Source organism: Sminthopsis crassicaudata, chromosome 1, assembly GCF_048593235.1.
Source record: "Sminthopsis crassicaudata isolate SCR6 chromosome 1, ASM4859323v1, whole genome shotgun sequence".
Taxonomy (NCBI): domain Eukaryota; kingdom Metazoa; phylum Chordata; class Mammalia; order Dasyuromorphia; family Dasyuridae; genus Sminthopsis; species Sminthopsis crassicaudata.
The window spans coordinates 395,872,786-395,892,579 of NC_133617.1; the positions used below are offsets into that span (position 1 = coordinate 395,872,786).

Below are 19,794 nucleotides of genomic sequence, written 5' to 3' on the forward strand. Positions count from 1 at the left end.
TTGCATCAACTCATCTGTAAAATAAAGATAATGATACTCTAAGAACAGCATTATAGAAATATGAGCTGTTATTTTCTTCCTGCCCCTTTCATGGCTGAACATCCATGGGGTACATGTCAGAAGTGTTCAATAAACCATCCAATGATCCATCCCTTCTAACAAAGAAACACTGTTAAGCAAAACTACAGGAATAGTAATCCAGGGTCCCCAAGTCCTTCCACTCTCTCCACTTACTAAACGGGAGGCTTAAGCTCTAGTTCCTCTCAGGGAATCGGGAATTAGTGTGAAATAGGGTTCCAGTATCTTCAACATAGAGAAGATCTAATCCAATTCTAGTTGATCAATGATGGACAGAATCAGCTACACTCAGAAAAGGAACACTGGGAAATGAGTGTAAACTGTGAGCATTTTTTGTTTTTCTCCCCAGGTTATTTTTACCTTCCAAATCCAATTCTTACTTTGCAACAACAACAACAAAATTCGGTTCTGCACACATATATAGTGTACCTAGGATATACTATAAGATAATTAATATGTATGGGAATGCCTGCCATCTAGGGGAGGGGGTGGAGGGAAGGAGGGAAAAATTCGGAACAGAAGAGAGTACAAGGGATAATGTTGTAAAAAATTACCTATGCATATGTACTGTCAAAATATTATAATTATAAAATTAATAAATAAAAAAAAGAAATAGGGTTCCACTAATTAAGCCCTTGATGGTGCTATTTTTCTCAAAATTTACTGATCTGGACCCTCATATAAAAGTTAAGTAAGCACCTTGAAGTAAGGAGGTAGGAAACTACAGAAGGAATTGTTATATACATTGTCTGAATGGGACAAACGTCTGAGGGCTTAGATGGAATTCTTATTCTGAGTCTCCCACTCATGAATAGGTTGATAACTTGAAATAGCAGTCTGATATAAATGATATAAAATTACCATACTAGAAGGGAGCCAGGAAGACCTGTGTTCACTTTAAATTAGATACTTAACTATCGCTTCCTTAAATGAGATACTTAACTTCTCTGTTAGAATTATTCTTTTTGTCGAAGTGGGAAAAAAGTAGGTTGGGTCATTTTTAGTCAGGGTATGCTTGGGTTTCTGAGCTGGTCCATTTAGTGATTTTATGAACCCAGGTGGTTAAGTAATGCCACCTCTCTTAGTTTTAGTTATCAGTCACATAGCAGTAAAATTCAAGGTTTCTGTTTTTTTTTTGTTTTTTTGTTTTTTTTTTTTAAATCTGTAGAATAGGAGTGACTTTTCATCATTCTGTGAAGGTGTTGAAGTGGATGAATCCCCTACTCAGTAGTTCTTTGATTCTGTGATTGGATGACTAGATCTATCTGCCAGGAAAGGTCACATTAGTTTTAGAGTCAGAGAACTTGGATTTAAATCATGGATGTTTGGCCAAATCATTTCAACTTTCTGAGCCTTCCTTCTCAATAAAATAAGGGAGTTGAATTAGATGATTTTTTTTCTTAAATTTGTTTTATTAACCTTATTGTTCATAATATTTCTTTATTCCCCAATATAACTTTCTTTCCTTTCTCTCTCATTGAGATATCCTGGAGGGGGAAGAGGGGGAGAGGACAAAACAAAAAGAAAGCATAATTAAGCATCACGTCAGCCAAGTCTGACAGTGGCACATAGAGTTCTCTATTCATAGTCTTACCTCTGCCTATAGGCCTATAGGAGAAGGAGCTTACATTCTCATCCCATTTTTGAGGGGTCAAGGTTGACCATTACAATTTGCAAAGAATTTAGATTTTTTTTTTTTAGATTGTTATAGTCGTATATATTGTTCTCCTGGATCTTCACTTTGCATCAGTTCATATCAGCTCTCTTGCCCTTCTTGATATTCATCATATTTATTTTTCCTTATAGTGCATAATATTCCATTACATTGGTGTACCAGAATTTGTTTAGCTGTTCCCCAGTAGATGGATATCAACTTTGTTTTCATTCATTTGATCTGGCAAGTAGTACTGCTGTGAGTATTTTGGTATAAATGGCATTTTCCTTTTTGTCAAAGGCACAGTGGAACCTCTAGGTCAAAATGGTATGGCTAAGGGTATGAGCCACTTTCTTAACAAAATTCCAAGTTGCTTTCCAGAATGTTTGGAGCAATTTAAAGCTCCAACAGTATCTTATCTTTTCAAACCCCTCCCTCATTGACTATCATCACCTTTTAATATCATTGCCAATTTGCTGAGTTTTCTCTAATATCCCAGAACTGCTTTGATGGGTATTTCTTTGGTTCTTAGTGATTCAGAGGAGTTTTTTTTTATAGCTGTCAATAGATCATGATTTGTAAAAGAATTTTTCATATCCTTTTGGCTATTTTCAGTCTTAAGTATTTGTTAGTTCCAAATCTTGAAGATTAGAACTTTAATAAAGATTTCTTTCTTTCTTTCTTTCTTTTCTTTTTGCTGAGGCAATTGGAGTTAAGTGACTTGCCCAGGGTCACACAACTAGGAAGTGTTAAGCCCTGAATTCAGGGCTGGTGCTCTATCCACTGCGCCACCTAGCTGCCCCAAGATTTTTGATATAAAGATTTTCCCTTCATTGACCACTTCCACTTCATCTCCTATTTGTGCTACTTTTATTTGTCAAAACTTTTCTTTTTTAAAAAAAAATCCAACTTAATTTTACTTTCATAAATTTTCTCCCTCTTCCTATTCTCTCTCCCGAATTGCAAAATATGTATCACAAAAGCTTTTCAACTTCATGTAATCAAGGTTGCCTATTTTATGTTTTGTATTTGCTTCTGTCTTTTGAGAGTGTTCCCCCTAGTCATTGCTATAGAAGGTACTTGATCTATTGTTTTTCTTTCAAATTTTATTGTATTTAATGTTTGAATCATGTATCCTTTTTGAGTTTACTGTGATATATGATGTAGGTTTTTGGTCTAAGCCTAAGTGCTTCCACATTGCTTTCTAGTTATCTTTTTTAAAGGTCCTTTCCAGTTCTGAATGAATGATCCTATGAAGATAGCCAGTTTCTTAGGCTTGTACAGTGTTGTCCATCTCTCCCTTGCCTCCCTAGCTATTTCCCTGCTTCAGTCAGTAGATGTTTAGGCCATAGCTAGTCAAGATGGAGACCAGATGGACTTGTAAGAGACTGCTGTAGGGCTGGGGAGACCCAAGATGGTGACCAGACCATTGTGGAAACCTGGTCCTAGGTTGACCCTTTAAACCCCACAAATTGTTTCACGAATGCATTTTTCATGAGAAAGCTACTTAGGAGGAACAGAAGGCCATGTGCTGCTGAGCTAGTAATTAAAATTACTTTTAATTTTGCAATTTACAATGTTCTTGCCAGGGCCGCATATACGACCTTCCTTCTAGGGAAAGGACGTATTATTCCAGTCAAAACCTGGGTCTTCAGGACATCATGATTGGCTACATTATAAGTAATAACATCACAGTTGAGTTTTACAAAAGACTTTCTATTAGTGATATTTTTTTTGATTCCTTGTGATGCATAGAATAAGCTGAGTCAGGAGACCAGAGTCCAAATGTAGTCTTAGATTCCAACTCTGCTCCAGTTTTCTCAATTTGCTGTAAAATGTAAAATAATGACACCACCATCCCCCAAGGTTGTTATGAGGAGCAGATGAGGTAGTATTTGCAAAGCACTTCGAAGAGTACCTGAATAGTTCATAGTAGGCACTTAATAAGAACTTATCTCCTTTCCTGCCTCCTTGGAGTCAGGAAGGCCCGAATTTGAATCCTGCCTCCAACATACTTTCTAGCTTGGTGGACCACTGAGACAAGTCACAATTTTGTTTGGTCTCAATTTTCTCAGGACTAGTGTGGCTTCAAAGGAGATTAAAATATAAAGGACTTTGCCAATCTTTAGCCCCTCTGTAAATACTGTTATTATTATTACTCTCTCAGATCCTTAGTTTCCATATCTGTCACATCCCGATGACAATTCTGGCATTTTGTAAACTCTAATGAGCCGCTATTTTTGTTATGATGTCATTTTTAAAAGAAAGGCACCTTAAGGGGCAACTAGATGGATTGAGCACCAGTCCTGGAGTTAGGGGGACCTGAGTTCAAATGCACCCTCAGATACTTAATATTTATTAATTGTATGACCCTGGGGAAACCCCAATTGTCTCAGAAAAAAATGAAAGAAAAAAAAGAAAGAAAATAAAAGAAAATCATCTTGGAGAAACAGATAAAGAGCAGCCTTAGGGACAGGAAGAACTGGTTCAGGCCCTGCTTCTGATGTGTATTAGCTATGTGATTGGTATTGGACAAACTCTTCTAGTCGTTTTGGCAGCTGTCACCCTGTAAGTGGCAGAGAATTCGCCAGTGTGGGAATTCCCTATACCAGAAGGATTGCATATGCAGTCCCTCTCTTCCCTTCCCTCCCCCTCTCTTTTTTCCATTTCTCTTCCCATCCCTATCTCTGTCATTGGGGGCAGGGCGTGCCTGGATTCCCAAGGTCCCTGGCACAGTGGGCTGTGTGGGTGTGGAGAATCTCCCCCCAGGAGGATACTTTCCTCCTCTCCCAACTACAGCTCTGCTCTGAACTGAGAATATACTGGGGTGGGGTAGGGGCGTAGAGTCCAGGGCATTCCTTCATTCCCAGAACCCACAAGGGAAAAGGGGGGGTTGGGAGGAGGGGAAACTAAGGGGACAGACTGCACTGGCCAGACACAAAAGAAGGGATCTTGCAGAAATATATCCCTCAGCAGGCCTGGAGGCAGACAGCCTGACCAACGGGGAAGGACTGGGCAATTGGTCATCCAAGCTACTTTCCCCGAATGACCCCACACACCCTGCTTACTCACTGAGGGCCAGTCTCATTCTTGGCTTGCCAGAGGTCCAGAGGAATGGATGGAGGAGAATGCCAGGCCTTCCCTTTTTCCCCTTCTAGCCAAGAAAATAAATCTGTAGATTGTTAGAAATCACCTAACACATTGTCTTCATTGGGCTTTGAGAGATTCAGAGATGAGGGTTACAGGGTCACAGTAAATCAGCTCTTCCCACCCTTAGTTTAGAATTTTTTCCTGCTCATTAGTGGGTAAAACCTTATGGATCCAGGAAATCTAAAGTGGGAATCCCTCATCAGTGATTCTTTTGGGAGGGAGATCTGAAAGTTGACTTAGTTACAGCTTGAGGCCGTGATTCACATAGGATGGGTGGTGGAACCTTAAAACTGGATGGGAGCTGGGGAGAGAGGATCTAATCTCCTTTTTATCAGAAGAAACAGATCTAGTGAAGGTGGGTGACTTAGGGCTGATCCTAGAATTCAACATCAGATCCAGAAGCACCGGTACCAGAGAAATACCTTCTGAGTGATGGATTGTCTGGTTCCCAAGGGAAAGCAACTTCCTAGAATACAAGCAATTGGGTTGTCTTAAGGGATGACCAGCACTGTTGTCCATTTGTTCGTTCCCCTTTTACCTGTTTTCCATGGAGGCTAGGTAGAAAATGTTGAGACAGGGGTGTAGCCCAGTTTTCCCATTTAGAAAATGAGTTAATCATACTACTTGAATTCTAAAATTCCTACCACTCTAACCTTTTTTTTTTTTTTTTTTTTTTAAACCTATGACCTTTTTTATGGAGACTTTCTTCTTCCTCGACTTCATCTCTTTGCCTTTCCCTTGTCTTCCCTTCCTTCCCTTTCTTTTCTTCCTTTACTAATTTTCTTTCTCTTTTCCCCTTTTCCTTCTTTTCTTCCCTAGCCTTAAAGGGAAAGTGTATGGGCCACTATGAGGAGTTAATTAAAGCAATCCTTGCTTGTTTACAATCCCATTAAATATTCTGTCCAGGGGCAGCTAGGTGGCGCAGTGGATAGAGCACCAGCCCTGAAGTCAAGAGGACCCGAGTTCAAATCTGGTCTCAGACACTTAACACTTCCTAGTTGTGTGACACTGGGCAAGTCACTTAACCCCAGCCTCAGGGAAAAAAAAAAAAAAAAAGTATTCTGTCCAGAATCTCTTCTTTTCCCCTCCAAATCTTTCTCTCTTTCCCCCTTTCAGTTATTCCACCCCCATCCCCACCCAAGCTTTCTGGCTTTGTGGTGACCTGGGGTGAAGCTCCAGGAGCAGAGAGGTAGAGGATGGTCTCTTAGCCCTTCTGGGCAGTGAGGTTACTTTTCTGTGAGGGGGGTCCCGTATTTCCTCTTGTTCTGACTGGAGAATACTGAAATATGGTTTTGGTGAAGTTGCAGATTTCCCTGAGAAGTTTGGGGTTTGCTTTTGATACCATTGAACAAATATGAATGTTTTAAATTTAGTTTTTTTCTGTTAATTAAAATACACCTTCTTTCCCTCCTACCTTACCTCCCCCAACTATTGAAAAAAAAAAAAAGAAAAACAAAACCTTTATAACAAATAGGGAAAACCAGGCAAAATAATTTCCTGCATTGACCACATCTAAAAAATATATCTCAGTCTCTGAATGAGTCTGACATCTCCCTAGCAGGAGCTGGGTAACATGTTACATCTTGAGGTTTCTGGAACCATGATTGGTCATTGAATTGGGTTAGATTTCACAATTGTATGAAACAATAGATAGAGGATCTACTGTTGGGATCTGGCCCTTCAAACTGGATCAGAATATCAGAGAATATCCGAACTGGAAGAAGCAACCTGTTTGTAGATATTCAAGAGTCAGGATTAGTTTGGAGAAGGAAGTGATTGGGGATAGAGTAATAGTAATAACAAGGGACATTTATACATGATTTTGATAGTTGCAAAATACTTTATTGTCTCATTTGATGCTCATATCACTTTTATGAGGTAGATAATCTAAGTATTATTCTAATTTTCCAGCTATGCAAACTGAGGCTAGAGTTAAGTGCTGTGCCCATGCACACAAATGTATTAAGTGTCAGCTGGAATTTGAAAGCGTTAGTTGACTTCTCAGAGGATGGTGAAATTTGAACTGAGTTTTGAAGAGTATGGATCCTTTTGCCAGTATGTAAACCTATATGGAACCTCCGTAATCCTGGGCTGTGGCCCTTACCAGGTTCTTGTAGGAGCTCAGGCAGCCTGGAGAGCTATTCTGAAGCTGTGGCTTCCTGCTCTGGATGCGCACTGGGCTGCAGGATCTGGGGATATGAGAACCAAGGCTGCCCTGCTTGCCTATATACAGTAGGCTTCTAGCCTCTGTCTGTAGTTCTAATATACTCTTGAGGCAGGACTTCTAGAGAAGCAGGGGCATCGTGGAAGATTAGAATGAAGCCTTGAATGAAAATAGGAGGCCTGAGTTAAATAGAAATTTGTAAGAATAAGGGATGAGGGTGATGATCTTTTTGGTTTCTTTCTGCTTTAAGATTCAAGTTTTTAAAAATAGGAAGAATCCATTGGTTTTAAATAAGTATTATTTGGTGATTCAGGAACATATAAGCAGTGATGACAATAAAATGAACACATAGGAATTGTTCTTAAGAGGAGATTTTAAGGATCATAATATTCTCCTAAAGAAGCAGCAGCCTCTTTCAGGATGTAAAGCCATCATCCACAGGCTCACTGAAGCATTTCTAGGACAATTCCAGTGGCAGAGAGGCTAATGGGGAGGGGTCTGCCTCTTCCTTTTCCCATAAGGTGTTTTGACTTCTTGTTCTGCAAAGTATTTACTGTCTGAAAGTTTTTATCCCATGTAGTCTGCAGATTATAGTAACATCTAATAAAAACCTTGATCTAAAAAAAAAAAAAATTCGGTTTATTTTTTGGCTTCATCCCCAGTGGGGTCAGGGTCCCACATGTGGAGCATCCCCCACATTCATCTTTCAAGCTTGTCTCCCCCCCCTCCCGCTTAGTACCCTCCTTCCAACATTGTCAAAGGGCTCTTTGTCCTGGGAGCTCAGCCCTTCGTGTTTCTAACCCCTCTCCTTCCAAGACTGTGAAGCCTTCCTGTCCTGGCTGAGTCTTCAGAACTAATAGAAAGGGAGGGGCCTTGCTTTGGCTTAGGAGTATGTGTTTGGACAGTGAAAGGGGGGAAACAAAAGTGGGGAGACATGAGGAGCTTGGCTGAGAGCCAGAAGGTTTTTTCCCTAAGAGATGTCATAGATGCTTAAAGAAGCGTCTAAAGTATTAAAGCATCTAAGTAGAAAGAGTTCCACCAGAAGTTGGAAAACCAGTGTGTGCTGAGTGAGTCTGTGCTTTCTAAGGCAGCAAGATGTATGCAGTGGAACAATTACAGGACAAGATTGGTCCCGTTTCTGTCATTGTCTCAGGTAAAGTGTGGCCCCCTCAGTTTCCCCAAGTGTAATTTAAAGGACTGGGACCAGATGGTCTTTAAGGGTCCTTCCCTCCACTTTGTGTTCTTTGCATCTTGCTTTGATGTTTCAGCATGTGTTTTCCAAGGTTCTTCCAGGCTTAACATTCTATTCTAAGTATTTGGAACTGTCTTTGTATGTATTTTGAAAGATGAAGGGCTGTTATTAAAAAAACCTATATCTTGATAGGTTGTGATGTATACCAGTGAAGGGAGTACCAATATCAGTGAAACAAAAGACTCTAGGAAGAAAAAAAAGCACATCCTCCCCAGGTGGTGTGTGCCTGTCCCTAGCCATAGGGAACCGACTTTGGGAATTTTGGGTCCTGGAGAGATTTTTTCTTTGCCCTGTTCTTGATTTTTGTGACATTCCTTAGGATTTGGCTCCCCCTGACGGCTCTGAGGGGATATGCAGTTTCTGTGGCCCCTGGGCCAGAGGGAGGCCGGGCATTTTGCCAGAGAAATGGGCTGGCTCCTTCCAGGCCTTTCTGTTTTCCTAGCCCATGGCCCAGCCTCCTTGGTGGGGTAGTTGTGGGATCTAGAGAGAGCTGGAGGAGCTTTCCTGAGCACACCTGGGACTTGCCTTGGGGAACCCACCCATCACTAACAGAAGAGTCTGGGGGGGATTTGTCCTTGCGGACACAGGATGGGACATTTCCCCCAGAAATGCCCCGGAGCCTGGTCTCTGTCTCCATTATTGCTCTCTGTGTCCAGGCCCGCCTGCCGCCTGAGCTGGGACAATGACTGAGGCTCGGAGGGACAGCTCCAGCAGCTTGCAGAGAAAGAAACCGCCATGGCTCAAACTGGACATCCCAGCCCCTGCGGCAGCCCCTGGCCCGGCCCTGGCCCTGGCCCCGGCCTCGGTGGCTGAGGAGCCCTTCGTGCCGGTAAGACCTCATGGGGGGGGGGAGGAGGAGGCTGCTCTATCCCGGATCGGGACCTGCCCGCCAGCCAGCAGAGCCCCTCTAAGTCCCAGGAACAAATAGGGGCCACTCAGCTTTGCTCTGGTGGGCATATAGCTCATTCACCTCCTTGGCTTCTTTGAGCTTTCCAAGAGTTATGGGCAAAAGGAGGCTTAGAAATGGCCGGGGAGCAAGTTGGGTGGTGGTAGAGGGGGGTCCTCTTTCATCTTCCTTGCTTCCTCTTCTTCCCAGCCTCTGAAGCGCCAGGCCTTCCTTCGGAGCGTCAGCATGCCGGCTGAGAGTGCCCGAGTGCCGTCCCCCCACGAGCCAACTCGGCGGCCAGCTTTGCAGAGACAGACGTCCATCACCCAGACCATCCGCAGGTAAGCTCTCCTGGCCCCAGAGCCCTGGGCCTGGATTCCTGCATCCAGCATTCCACCTTCCTGGCCAGGAAGTGCTGTTTTGGGAAGAACTGAATTTGGAGTCCAAGCACCGGCTTCTTTTGCTGAGCTGGAGAGGGACCTTGGAGATCACCTGGTTCTGTCCCAGAGAAGGGAAGTTAATTCTCGGGTCCCTTCCAGGAACGGGAAACTTCCCTACAAGTTTTGATCTCCTTGGAATCCCAGCTGGGACCTGGTCGTGGACCCCATGCACATCTGAATTCAGAAAGCCTGGGTTGGGTGGAGGGAGGATGGGCAGTGCCAGCAAGAAAAAAAGTCTGCAGGAGAATTAGAATAGAAAGGAAGAGAGCATCTATTGACATCCCTGGGAGAGACAGCCAGTGAGAGCCCACTGCCCTCCCGTGTTGTCTGGGGGAGGGGAGAAAGGGGAATGTATATAGAGGGAGACCAGGGCCCCAGAGTCAGACTCTTTCTATATCTGTGCGTTGGGAGGGGTTGTGAGAGTATGTCAGGCTCCCTGAAGGGAGTGCCAAGGGGTCCTTAAACCTGAACTTTTATTTTGATAACTATTTGAATAAAATTGGTTTTCTCTGTTATCTTCTATATTTTCATTTGTGCCTGTAAAAACATTATTCAAAACAAGCAGACATCTTTTTAGAAGGGATCTCCCCTGAATTATCCAAAGAATTATTTAACACAAAAAAGTTGAGGACTCCTGCCCTGGAAGGTAGGGAAAGGAAGCCACCCTTTTTGACCCACTGTTCCCATCTGGCAGCAGTTCCCAGTTGACAGTCTTGTTTTGTTCTTGCATGAATCTGGATCCGAGAGTTTTGTAATTCGATAGTCAGCCTGCAAAGTGTCCTCACTGGCTGCAGTTGGCTCCAGATCACAGAGACCCACATTCCCAGGAAGCTCTTCAGGGTTTCCTCTTTGCCCTAAGTAGACCCTGAGAGAGACAGGGCCATTTGATTCTGCCCAGACCCTTTCCCCCCCTTGGACATCACTTGGGCTCTGTATACCTTAGCCTTAGGGCTGTCTGCTCCCTTCTTCCCTCTGTGTCTCTGGGATCCCCCCAGTTTCTATTCCCCACCTGCCTTTCCCTCTCTCCTTTTTGCCAGCTTTTTCTGCCTGTTCCGTTTGCTGCCATCTCTCTGTTCCTCTCTTCTGTTCTTCCCCATTCCTTGCTGATAATTCTCTTGTCTCTACTTCTGTTTTCTGCTTGCTCTTTCTTCCCCCAAATCCTTGGATTTCTGACTTCTTCCCGGCTCTTTCAGCTCTGGACTTTGTGTTTTCCCTCCGGTTCCTTCTGATCTTCCTTCTACCCTCTATTCTTTTCCTCTCCCCCTTCTTCTCTCTTTCACCTGCGTGGTCCCTTTCCTCATCTTTCTCTTCCTCCCTCCCTCCCACTCCTCCCAAGCAGCAGCCGACAGGTTCACTTTGAGCGAATCCACACCCTGCCCATCCTTGGCCACCAGGCCTCCCGCCGGCCCCTACGAAAGCGCCAGTCTCTCTCTCGCTCCCTGCTCAGGTACCTGGCGGGAGGGCTGGGGGGCGCATGTGCGCGCGTGTGTGTGTGGGTTTGATCCTTGCACTCACTCTGTGCCATCCTGGTACTTGCATGTGTGTGTGTGGGCGTGTGGGCGTGTGTGGGCGTGTGGATGTGTGGGGTGTGCCATCTTGCCGTAGGGGCCAGCATAACCTGCTGGGCACGTGCAGGGAGACCCCAGGCCCGGGGATGTCCACTGCTTTGCATGCTGCTTTCCTGCCATTTGCGTATTGCTCAGTGAATGTCTGAAGTCCCTTGTCCCCTGCCCCGTCCCTTTCCTGCTGCTGTTCTTCATTCTAAAGGCTTTGTGAGTATCTTCAGGTATCCCGTGTTGAGCAGAACTGCTTCAGCCTGGAAATTTGGCCCGTTCATGCTCTGTCTGAGGCTGGGGCTCCCATAACATGGGCAGTTGCCCAGTAGAAAGTGGCTTCCCTGTCCTGAGTATCAAGGGACCTGCACTCCGATCCTGGCTTTTTCTGTAACTCTGAGTTCCCCTTTCCTATCTGTGTCCTTGACCATCCCACTTCAGAGGATCAAATTAAATGAAAGCTATCAAGAGAATTTTAATTCCTATTGTGCAAATGTGAAGGCTTAGTACCCTTTTGTCTTGAGAGAGGGACGTCCTAGTGTCAGGACATTCAGTGGGGGCGGAGGTGGAGGGGAGAAGACTCTAGGAACATCCAGCAGTTTGGCCCAAGGCAGGCAATGAGTCAGGGCGCCTGTGAGACCTGGCACTAAGTGTCTGCTCACAGCTCTCCAGCTTCATTGCAGCATCCTTCCTCGTCCCCTGACCAAGAGTAATGGGGAGAAAGGGGAAAGTCTGCAAAGTTCCTGCCTCCTCCCCTCTCCTAGGACTGTGGTGGAGGCCGGGTTGGGGCTAGTTGTTAGGGGGACGAGAGAGAAAATAGAGAGCCAGACTGGGGACACTTTGGACCTCCTCAGGCTGAGCAAAGCTGGGAGGAAGAACATCAAATAATTCTTACTTGATATAGAGAAAGATGCAGTTGAGAAAATAGTGAAAATGGGGACAAGGGCTGGAGTTGGAGTGGGAAACCACGGAGTTGTTAGGGGAGGGAGGTGAGATCTGGACAAGACACTGAGCACTGAGGGAAGGAGGTATGTTGGATACATACAGTGAAAAACCAGGGGGCTGGGGAGTAAGAGAGGAGAGGGGCCTCCGTACAAGGGGAAACACTCATGCATCGGGATGTGACACCAGAGGTAAAGCCCCTAGATTCTGAATGAGGGGTGTCGCTTCCCTTTGAGACCCCCTCTCTCACTCCTGTCTAAGACTTGTTTCCCCTCTCATCCACCTCTTAGGGGCACTGCTGACTGGTTTGGGGTGAGCAAGGATAGTGACACTAACCAGAAATGGCAACGCAAGAGCATCCGTCATTGCAGCCAACGGTATGGGAAGCTGAAGCCCCAAGTGATCCGGGAGATGGATCTGCCAAGCCAGGACAACATCTCTCTCACCAGCACAGAGACTCCGCCCCCGCTCTATGTGGGGCCCTGCCAGCTGGGCATGCAGAAGGTGAGAGCCTGGAGGGCAGGCCCAGCAGCGAGCTCCTGGAGCCTGGCAGGGTTTGGTCCAGGAGGAATATCTTAGAAATCATCCAGTCCCCTGAGACGCTGTAGCTTACAGTGGGCTTAGATATGGCTTTGAATAGCTGTGGGAACTGGAACAAATCACTCTCGCACCAGGGCCTGTCTGAGCCTTAATTTTCTCATCTATGAAATGGGAATAGTAATATTTTGGGGAGCAGTAGAGAATATTCAATCTGTGGTCATTCAGGCCCTAGTTCTAGTATTTACAGTTTGCTTACTTCAAGGGATATTAATAAAGATAAAAAAGAAAAAAAAGAATATACAAGTATAAGTATATTAAGCATTTTGTAACCAGAAAAAATGGCATATATTAAAAATACCACAATCTTTCACTCACTGTGGGAATTTCCCCTTCACCAGTGTGTCCTTTAATCCCTAGCAAATTTTTAACAGTATCCAAAGTTTTCCTTTACAAAGGAAAGAGGGAGACAAGCATTTAAGTGTATATTATATGCCCGGCACTGTGTTAAACACTTTACAAATGTTGTCGCATTTGATCCTCTTAACTATGGGAGTTTTATTTATACCAGTGGGGAAACTGAGGTAAAAAGAGGGTTAAATGACTTTAAACCTTGCATACCCAGCAATTGGGACTGAATTTGAACTCAGGTGTTGCTGATTCCAGTCACATTATTTCCTCAAAATCAAGATTATATGATGGAAAGCTAGTTGGTAAGGTTTGGGTTCAAATTCTATTTTGTTGTTGTTTGGCTCTATTTGTTTGGTCCATCCTGTCTGTGGAGTTTTCTTGGCAAAGCTAATTTTGCAGAAGAGGAAATAGAGGGAGACAGGGTTAAGGACTTGTCCAGGATCACACAGATTACAGCAAGTGTCTGAGTTCTTATTTGAACTCAGATCCTCCTCCAAGCCCTCTAGCTGCCTCCAGAACTGTTACTTAGATGTCATTTAATAAGTTACATAACCTCCCTGAGATTTGGTTTCTACTTCTGTAAAATAAGATTAAGTTCAGTCCAATTCAGTCTGCTCTCATTAAATCCTGTTACTTGCTAGGCTCTGTGTGAAATGCTGAGGCTACGAGCAGCTGACCTTCTACTAAGATTGGATCATGCCATCTATGGGATTCTTTATGACGTTAAATCCTCTGCTTCTGATAAGAGATCTTATTTCTTGGAACTTAGACTTTTTAAAAGCTAACTTCTCTTTCTTTCTTGCCCTCACCAAATCCTATTCCTTGAGCCTTGAGGAAGGAGCTGAGAGAGTGGAGAATTTAGGATTTTATTTGTCTGAAAAGTAGATTAGATTATGAAACACAATTGTTTTATAGTATCCTAACAGGTAATGGGCCAAGACAGTGATTAATGATGTTGGCAATCATTGTCAAGAGTAATGAGACTGCCTTATGTTTTCATGTCTATACCTATGTATTGAGATGTAGGTATTCATACATGCATGCATATGCAATACTGCATTACGTGCACAGACAACACACAGGTGCACATATGTATAGAGGTGCACAATGCACACATATACATGCATGTAAGCATACATACACACACTATTTTAACTCATGCAAAGGACTGATGTCCCATTCATGAATCCAAAAATGAGTTAGGATGGCTTGGATGGAGCTGGAATCTGGCGCAACCCTTTCTGTCCTAAGTTGGTCTGTCAGCCAAAAGTAAGTAGAGAGAATTACCCACAGGCAGTGTGTAAGAGGAGGTGGGAGGTTCTCCCCTCCCTTCCGCCCCACAGAACTCATAGTAGTGGGTGAGGGTGGGCATCCATAGGTAAAACCAGAGAATGTCCCCATGTAGAACAGAAGGCCAACAAACCCTAAGGGTGCCCAGTAAGAGGTGGATAGCCACTGAGTGGAATTGGAAGGAAGAGGGAGATTTTGGTTCCGTATAACAAAATAACTTACTAACAGTTGATTTTCTGAAAATGCAATGTTTTTGGGTTCTATGGATCCTTTTGTGACAGATCTTTTAGCAGAGTTTGAATGTTGTTGTAGAGGGGTTTGTTTGGGGGCAGGAGGTTGGACAAAATGACCTTTGTGACCCTGCAGGCCATGGTCTGACCCCATGCCTCACAACCATTAGCCCTTTGAGGAAACTTGAAGGCCTTGGAGGCAGTGTGGAGATGTGTCCCCAGGGACTAGGACAGAAGGGTATGTCTGTGGGGTCCCAACAGCACGGGGTAGTTTGCTGCCCCTTTCCCCATCGCAACGAGGCCCTGTCTCTGGTTGCAGATCATTGATCCCTTGGCCCGAGGCCGGGCATTCCGCGTGGCAGATGACACAGATGGCTACAGCATCCCCCACACACCTATCACCCCTGGGGCCACCTCCCTTTGCTCCTTCACTAGCTCCCGCTCCGGCTTCAATCGCCTGCCAAGGAGGCGGAAGAGGGAATCTGTCGCCAAGATGAGCTTTCGGGCAGCAGCGGCTCTCGTGAAAGTAAGCAGGACTTGGACCCCACTGGGAAGCGTAGAGATGGGCCCCTGGTTGGGGGAGATCATCTGGGGCGTATGTACACTTGTAAGAACACGTGGGCCTGCACATGCCTAGCGATGTAGGGGGATGCACCCAGGTGGGGATGTGCAGGTATGTGTGTGCATATGGACACCATGTGTGAAGTCTCTCAGGAAGCCTTTGGGGCTCTCACCTGGGCCCACAAAGCTTCACTGTTGTGTCTTCCCCTCCACCCCCGCCCCATAGGGCCGCTCTATGAGGGAAAGCACCTTGCGCAGGGCCCAGAGACGAAGCTTCACACCTGCCAGTTTCTTAGAAGAAGATACCGTGGACTTTCCGGATGAACTGGACACATCCTTCTTTGCTCGGGTAAATGAGAAGCCTGGCTTCCTCCTGCCTCTCCCGGCCCATCTCTCCAGCACCTGCTTTCCTTGTCCTGGGCCGCCACAGTTTGTTTCTCCCTGTGTCTCCAGCCCACCCAGAGGGGCTTTTCTTCTGTTAGCTCCTTGTTTTATCCCCTGCCGTTCTCTCCTCCCTCGGGTGTTCAGCCCCGAGAGGCCTGTTCCCCTGCGTCCCCTCCCTCTCTGCTCTTGTGATGAGCGTCCTCCCCACTACCCCATTTGCTCAGGAAGGAGTCCTCCACGAGGAGCTGTCCACTTACCCGGATGAGGTGTTTGAGTCGCCTTCCGAAGCTGCGCTCAAAGAGTGGGAAGAGAAGCCCTCCGAGCAGGCGGACCTCACGGGGGGCGCCCTGGACAAGAGTGAGCTCGAAAGAAGCCACTTGATGCTGTGAGTTGCTCCCTCGCCGGGAGGACAGGTGTTTTGATGGCAGATGCTCCTGAGTTTGGGGTGGGGGCAAATCTTAGACAAAAGGTGGGGCTCACCCCCAGAGTCTTTGGTGACCCTGAGCCCCTTATCCTCCAATGGAGAACCATGCAGGGCACAGTATAAAAAGATCCGGATTGGAGGCCAGAGTTGTGGGTTTAAGCCCTCCCACTGTCTCTTAACTGTGTGGTCTTGAGGAAACCATTTCCATCTCTCAACCTCATTGTTCTCCTTTAATAAGCAGATGAAGAAGATGTTTCTGGGACATATTTTTGCTTGATAAAAGGAATAAGAAGAGCTATCCAAAAACCTTAAAAAATTCCAGGAGAGAAGAGTCAGTGATAATGAATTTTCTAGCACTGGGAATCTTGCTGTAGAGACAAAATAACCACTGTAGGAGGGATCAAAGGGTAGAGAAGAGATGCCTTTTTGGACCACATGACCTCTGAGAGCCTTTTAGCTTTGAGATGCTATGGGAGTCATGTGTGAGCTCTCTCCTCACAGTGCCTGGCACACAGTAGGTGCTTTTGTTGTTTACTCATTTCAGTTGTGTCCATTTTTCACGACCTCATTTGGGGTTTTCTTGGCAGAGACACCAGATTGGTTTTCCATTTCCTTCTCCAACTCACTGTTACAGATGAGGAAACTGAGGCACACAGGGTTAAGTGACTTGCCCAGGGTCATACAGATAGAAAGAGTCTGGGATAAGTCTTCCTGATTCCAGCTCCACTATGTATTCGGTCTATCCACTATATCATTTAGCTGCTTAATAAAAGCTTATGGATAATATTCCCAGATGAGCTTTCTAGGGAACTTATTTAAGAGTTACGTCATTTGTACTAGCTTACACCTGCTCTCAGAGCGGGGGGAGTAGAAGGTTCCCGAGCATCTGGGCAGCCGGGGATGGGCCTGGCTGGCTCGCCCCGCCTGAGCCTGGCAACTGTTGTCTCTGTTCCAGACCTCTGGAGCGGGGCTGGCGGAAGCAGAAGGAGGGGGCAGCCGTAGCTTCTCAGCCCAAGGTGCGGCTGCGGCAGGAGGTGGTGAGTGTGGCAGGGCCACGGCGCGGTCAGCGCATCGCTGTGCCGGTCAGAAAGCTGTTTGCCAAAGAGAAGAGGCCCTACGGACTGGGCATGGTGGGCCGGCTCACCAATCGCACCTATCGCAAGCGCATAGACAGCTACGTTAAACGGCAGATTGAGGACATGGATGACCACAGGTGGGGAGTGGGCAAAGGCAATGGGGGCACAGACGGTGGGGTCAGAGTGCCCAGGAAGGTAGTGGACACTGGGGGAATGGAAAGAACAAAGGGATTGGGAAGCTGAGCCCTTAAAGCGCATCTGTGGTATAAAACCTGGATTTATGTGAAAAATCAGTTTGATACTGAAGCTTCCATTAATAACCAACAATAACTGATCTTTATATAGTTCCTTAAGATTAAAAAAAATGCTTCATATCTAGTATCTATCTTCAGCCTCATCCTAACTCATTGAGGTGGGTACTTTATTGATTGAGGCCCCGCAGGGGGAGAGAGACTTGCAAATGGTCACTTGGGAAGTTGGTAACATCAGAGTTTAAATCTGAGTTTTCTCTTCCTTCCTGTGGTCCCGTTTTTGTTATTATTCATAACACCAGGTTTTGGGGGTGGGTGGGATGGGGCAGCAGGTCTGCTTGGACTATAAAGCCCCTCTTATTGTAACCCGGCTGCCATGTTCTGGGGCTCTGGGGCAGGGGCTGGCTGGGCCCAGAGCTGACCCCGTGTTCCTTCTCCAGACCCTTCTTCACCTACTGGCTGACCTTTGTCCACTCTCTGATCACCATCCTGGCCGTGTGCATCTATGGCATCGCCCCCGTTGGCTTCTCTCAGCATGAGACGGTTGATTCGGTGAGGACCCAGGGGGCTAGGGCAGGGCCTCTGACCTGGGACTGCTCTCCTGCCTTTGGCCCTGCTCTCCTGACTCCCCCGGCTTCCACCTCTGGTCTCTTGTGGCATCCTGGGGCAAGGTGGGAGCTGGGATAATGCCCCTAGTTTCTGTCCGGTGCTATGTCTGGTCTTTGTCCACCTGGGATCAGTCATCTCTCCTGGGCCTCAGTATCCCTATCAGAGCATCGGACTCTTGTGCCCCTAACTCCATCATCAATCTTTATTCCCTTGGCAAAAGCTCGTGGCTCTGCTGAGTCAGGCTGGGCATGAAGGAGTCCTAGAGAGGGAAGATTGATGGCCCTAGATGCTCTCCCCCACTGGCCAAGGACATAAAGGTTTAGAATCAGAGGGCTGGGATGCAAATCTCCTTTTCTGAGCCATATCCTGGCATTTATCTCTTGGTCTCCTATCTGAAAAATGATGGTGGCTAAGGCCAGACCTCTGGGACCCCTCTCAGGGTTGTTCACTTGTGCCGACTTCTCGTGAAGTTTTTCTGGCAGAGATGTGAGTGGTTTTAGTGGATTAAGGCAAGAAGAAGCTGGTGCATGCCCGAGGCCGGATGTGAATCTTCCTGATGCCAGACCCAGGGCTCTATCCACTGAGCTACCTAGCTGCCTCTGATGTGCCTGCAAACCCTAGCTCAGGGGGCCATGAATGAGCTCATCACCCCTTACTCTCCCAGCCTGACTGGTCTTTCTGGGGCCTACTCCCTGCTCCACCTCCCTCCTGGACATTTCCTGGGGCTTCCCACCCAATCTCAACTCAGTCCTCCCCATTTTCCCAACAGGTCCTGAGGAACAGAGGCGTTTATGAGAACGTTAAGTATGTGCAACAGGAGAACTTCTGGATCGGCCCGAGTTCAGTAAGTCTTTGTGGCGCGGTGTTGGGATCAGACAAAGCTGGGAGCCCCCCCCCGTCCCCCCGCTTCTCTGGCCTCCGGGAGACCTCGTAACTATGCCCCAGTTTCCTCTGATGTGACATGAGGGATCTGAGTGTGCGGTAGTTGAAGGTCCCGTGATTCAGTGAGGCTTGGGGCCAGGCAGGGCTGTCTCTCCCCAGCACCTGGGGTTCTCCCCACCTTCCCTCTGACTCCCTCACGCAGGAGGCGCTCATCCACCTCGGGGCCAAGTTCTCACCGTGCATGCGGCAGGACCAGCAAGTGCACAACTTCATCCAGGCCACTCGGGAGCGGGAGAAGCACTCGGCCTGCTGCGTGCGGAATGACCGATCAGGCTGCGTGCAGACTTCCGAGGAGGAGTGCTCTGTGAGTGCCCGGCTCCACACAGTCCTTGGGGACAAGAGGGGAAGGGCCTTGGGGAAGCCCCGCTGGTTTGGCCCCAGTCTCTTGGTTCCCTCTGTGAGGTGCACTTGTGGACACTGGTCTGCAGCTCTCACTGACCTGTGTGATTTTGGAAGGGCCCCCTTGTCCCTTTGGGTCTCCTCCGTTCAGTGGGTGCTCTCTAGGGCCCTTCTGGCCGGGATGGTGCTTTACCACACTAGACTACAAAGAATGCTGAGTTTGGACCGCAAGGACCCAGGACCAAGTCCTGCCTAATGAGAGTGTGGCGAGCCACCACTTGGGGCTCGAGCTCTCCTCCTCACCCGGCTTGTAGCCTAGCCTTAGCATGCCATTGCCACCCATCTGTGGTTTTTGAGCGAACATTGTCACCCTGAAGATTGTGGCTTTTTAATGTTTCTGCCTCCTTGTGATCCCGCCCCACCTGTTCTGTGCCTCAGCGCTATCCCCGGCCCTGATGGCAGACCGGGGGGCAGGTAGATGCCGAGACCCCAGGAGGGTCCCACCAAACGTGCACTAAAACCCGGCTTTGTCCGTTCATGATACATGTCTGTAAACTTTTGTTAATTTCTGATTGTTAACCCCAGCCCCGATGTGTGTGATGATAACAAGCTCTTTCTGTA

The 19,794-nt window shown here is 46.7% G+C and overlaps 1 protein-coding gene across 2 annotated transcripts in view; it reads left to right on the plus strand.

Annotated features, from left to right (window-relative positions):
- Positions 1-19,794, plus strand: part of RHBDF1 (rhomboid 5 homolog 1) — a 46,934-nt gene that overhangs the window by 22,100 nt on the left and 5,040 nt on the right. The window contains exons 2-12 of one of the 2 annotated variants that reach the window (XM_074279846.1): positions 8,955-9,127; positions 9,395-9,525; positions 10,964-11,071; positions 12,410-12,623; positions 14,907-15,113; positions 15,375-15,497; positions 15,757-15,917; positions 16,912-17,169; positions 17,724-17,835; positions 18,662-18,736; positions 18,977-19,138. In XM_074279846.1, the coding sequence (XP_074135947.1) occupies positions 8,981-9,127; positions 9,395-9,525; positions 10,964-11,071; positions 12,410-12,623; positions 14,907-15,113; positions 15,375-15,497; positions 15,757-15,917; positions 16,912-17,169; positions 17,724-17,835; positions 18,662-18,736; positions 18,977-19,138 (1,698 nt within the window). In that variant the 5' untranslated portion in view covers positions 8,955-8,980. The remainder of the gene's footprint in view (positions 1-8,954; positions 9,128-9,394; positions 9,526-10,963; positions 11,072-12,409; positions 12,624-14,906; positions 15,114-15,374; positions 15,498-15,756; positions 15,918-16,911; positions 17,170-17,723; positions 17,836-18,661; positions 18,737-18,976; positions 19,139-19,794) is intronic. The other variant, XM_074279847.1, reaches the window with a different exon arrangement.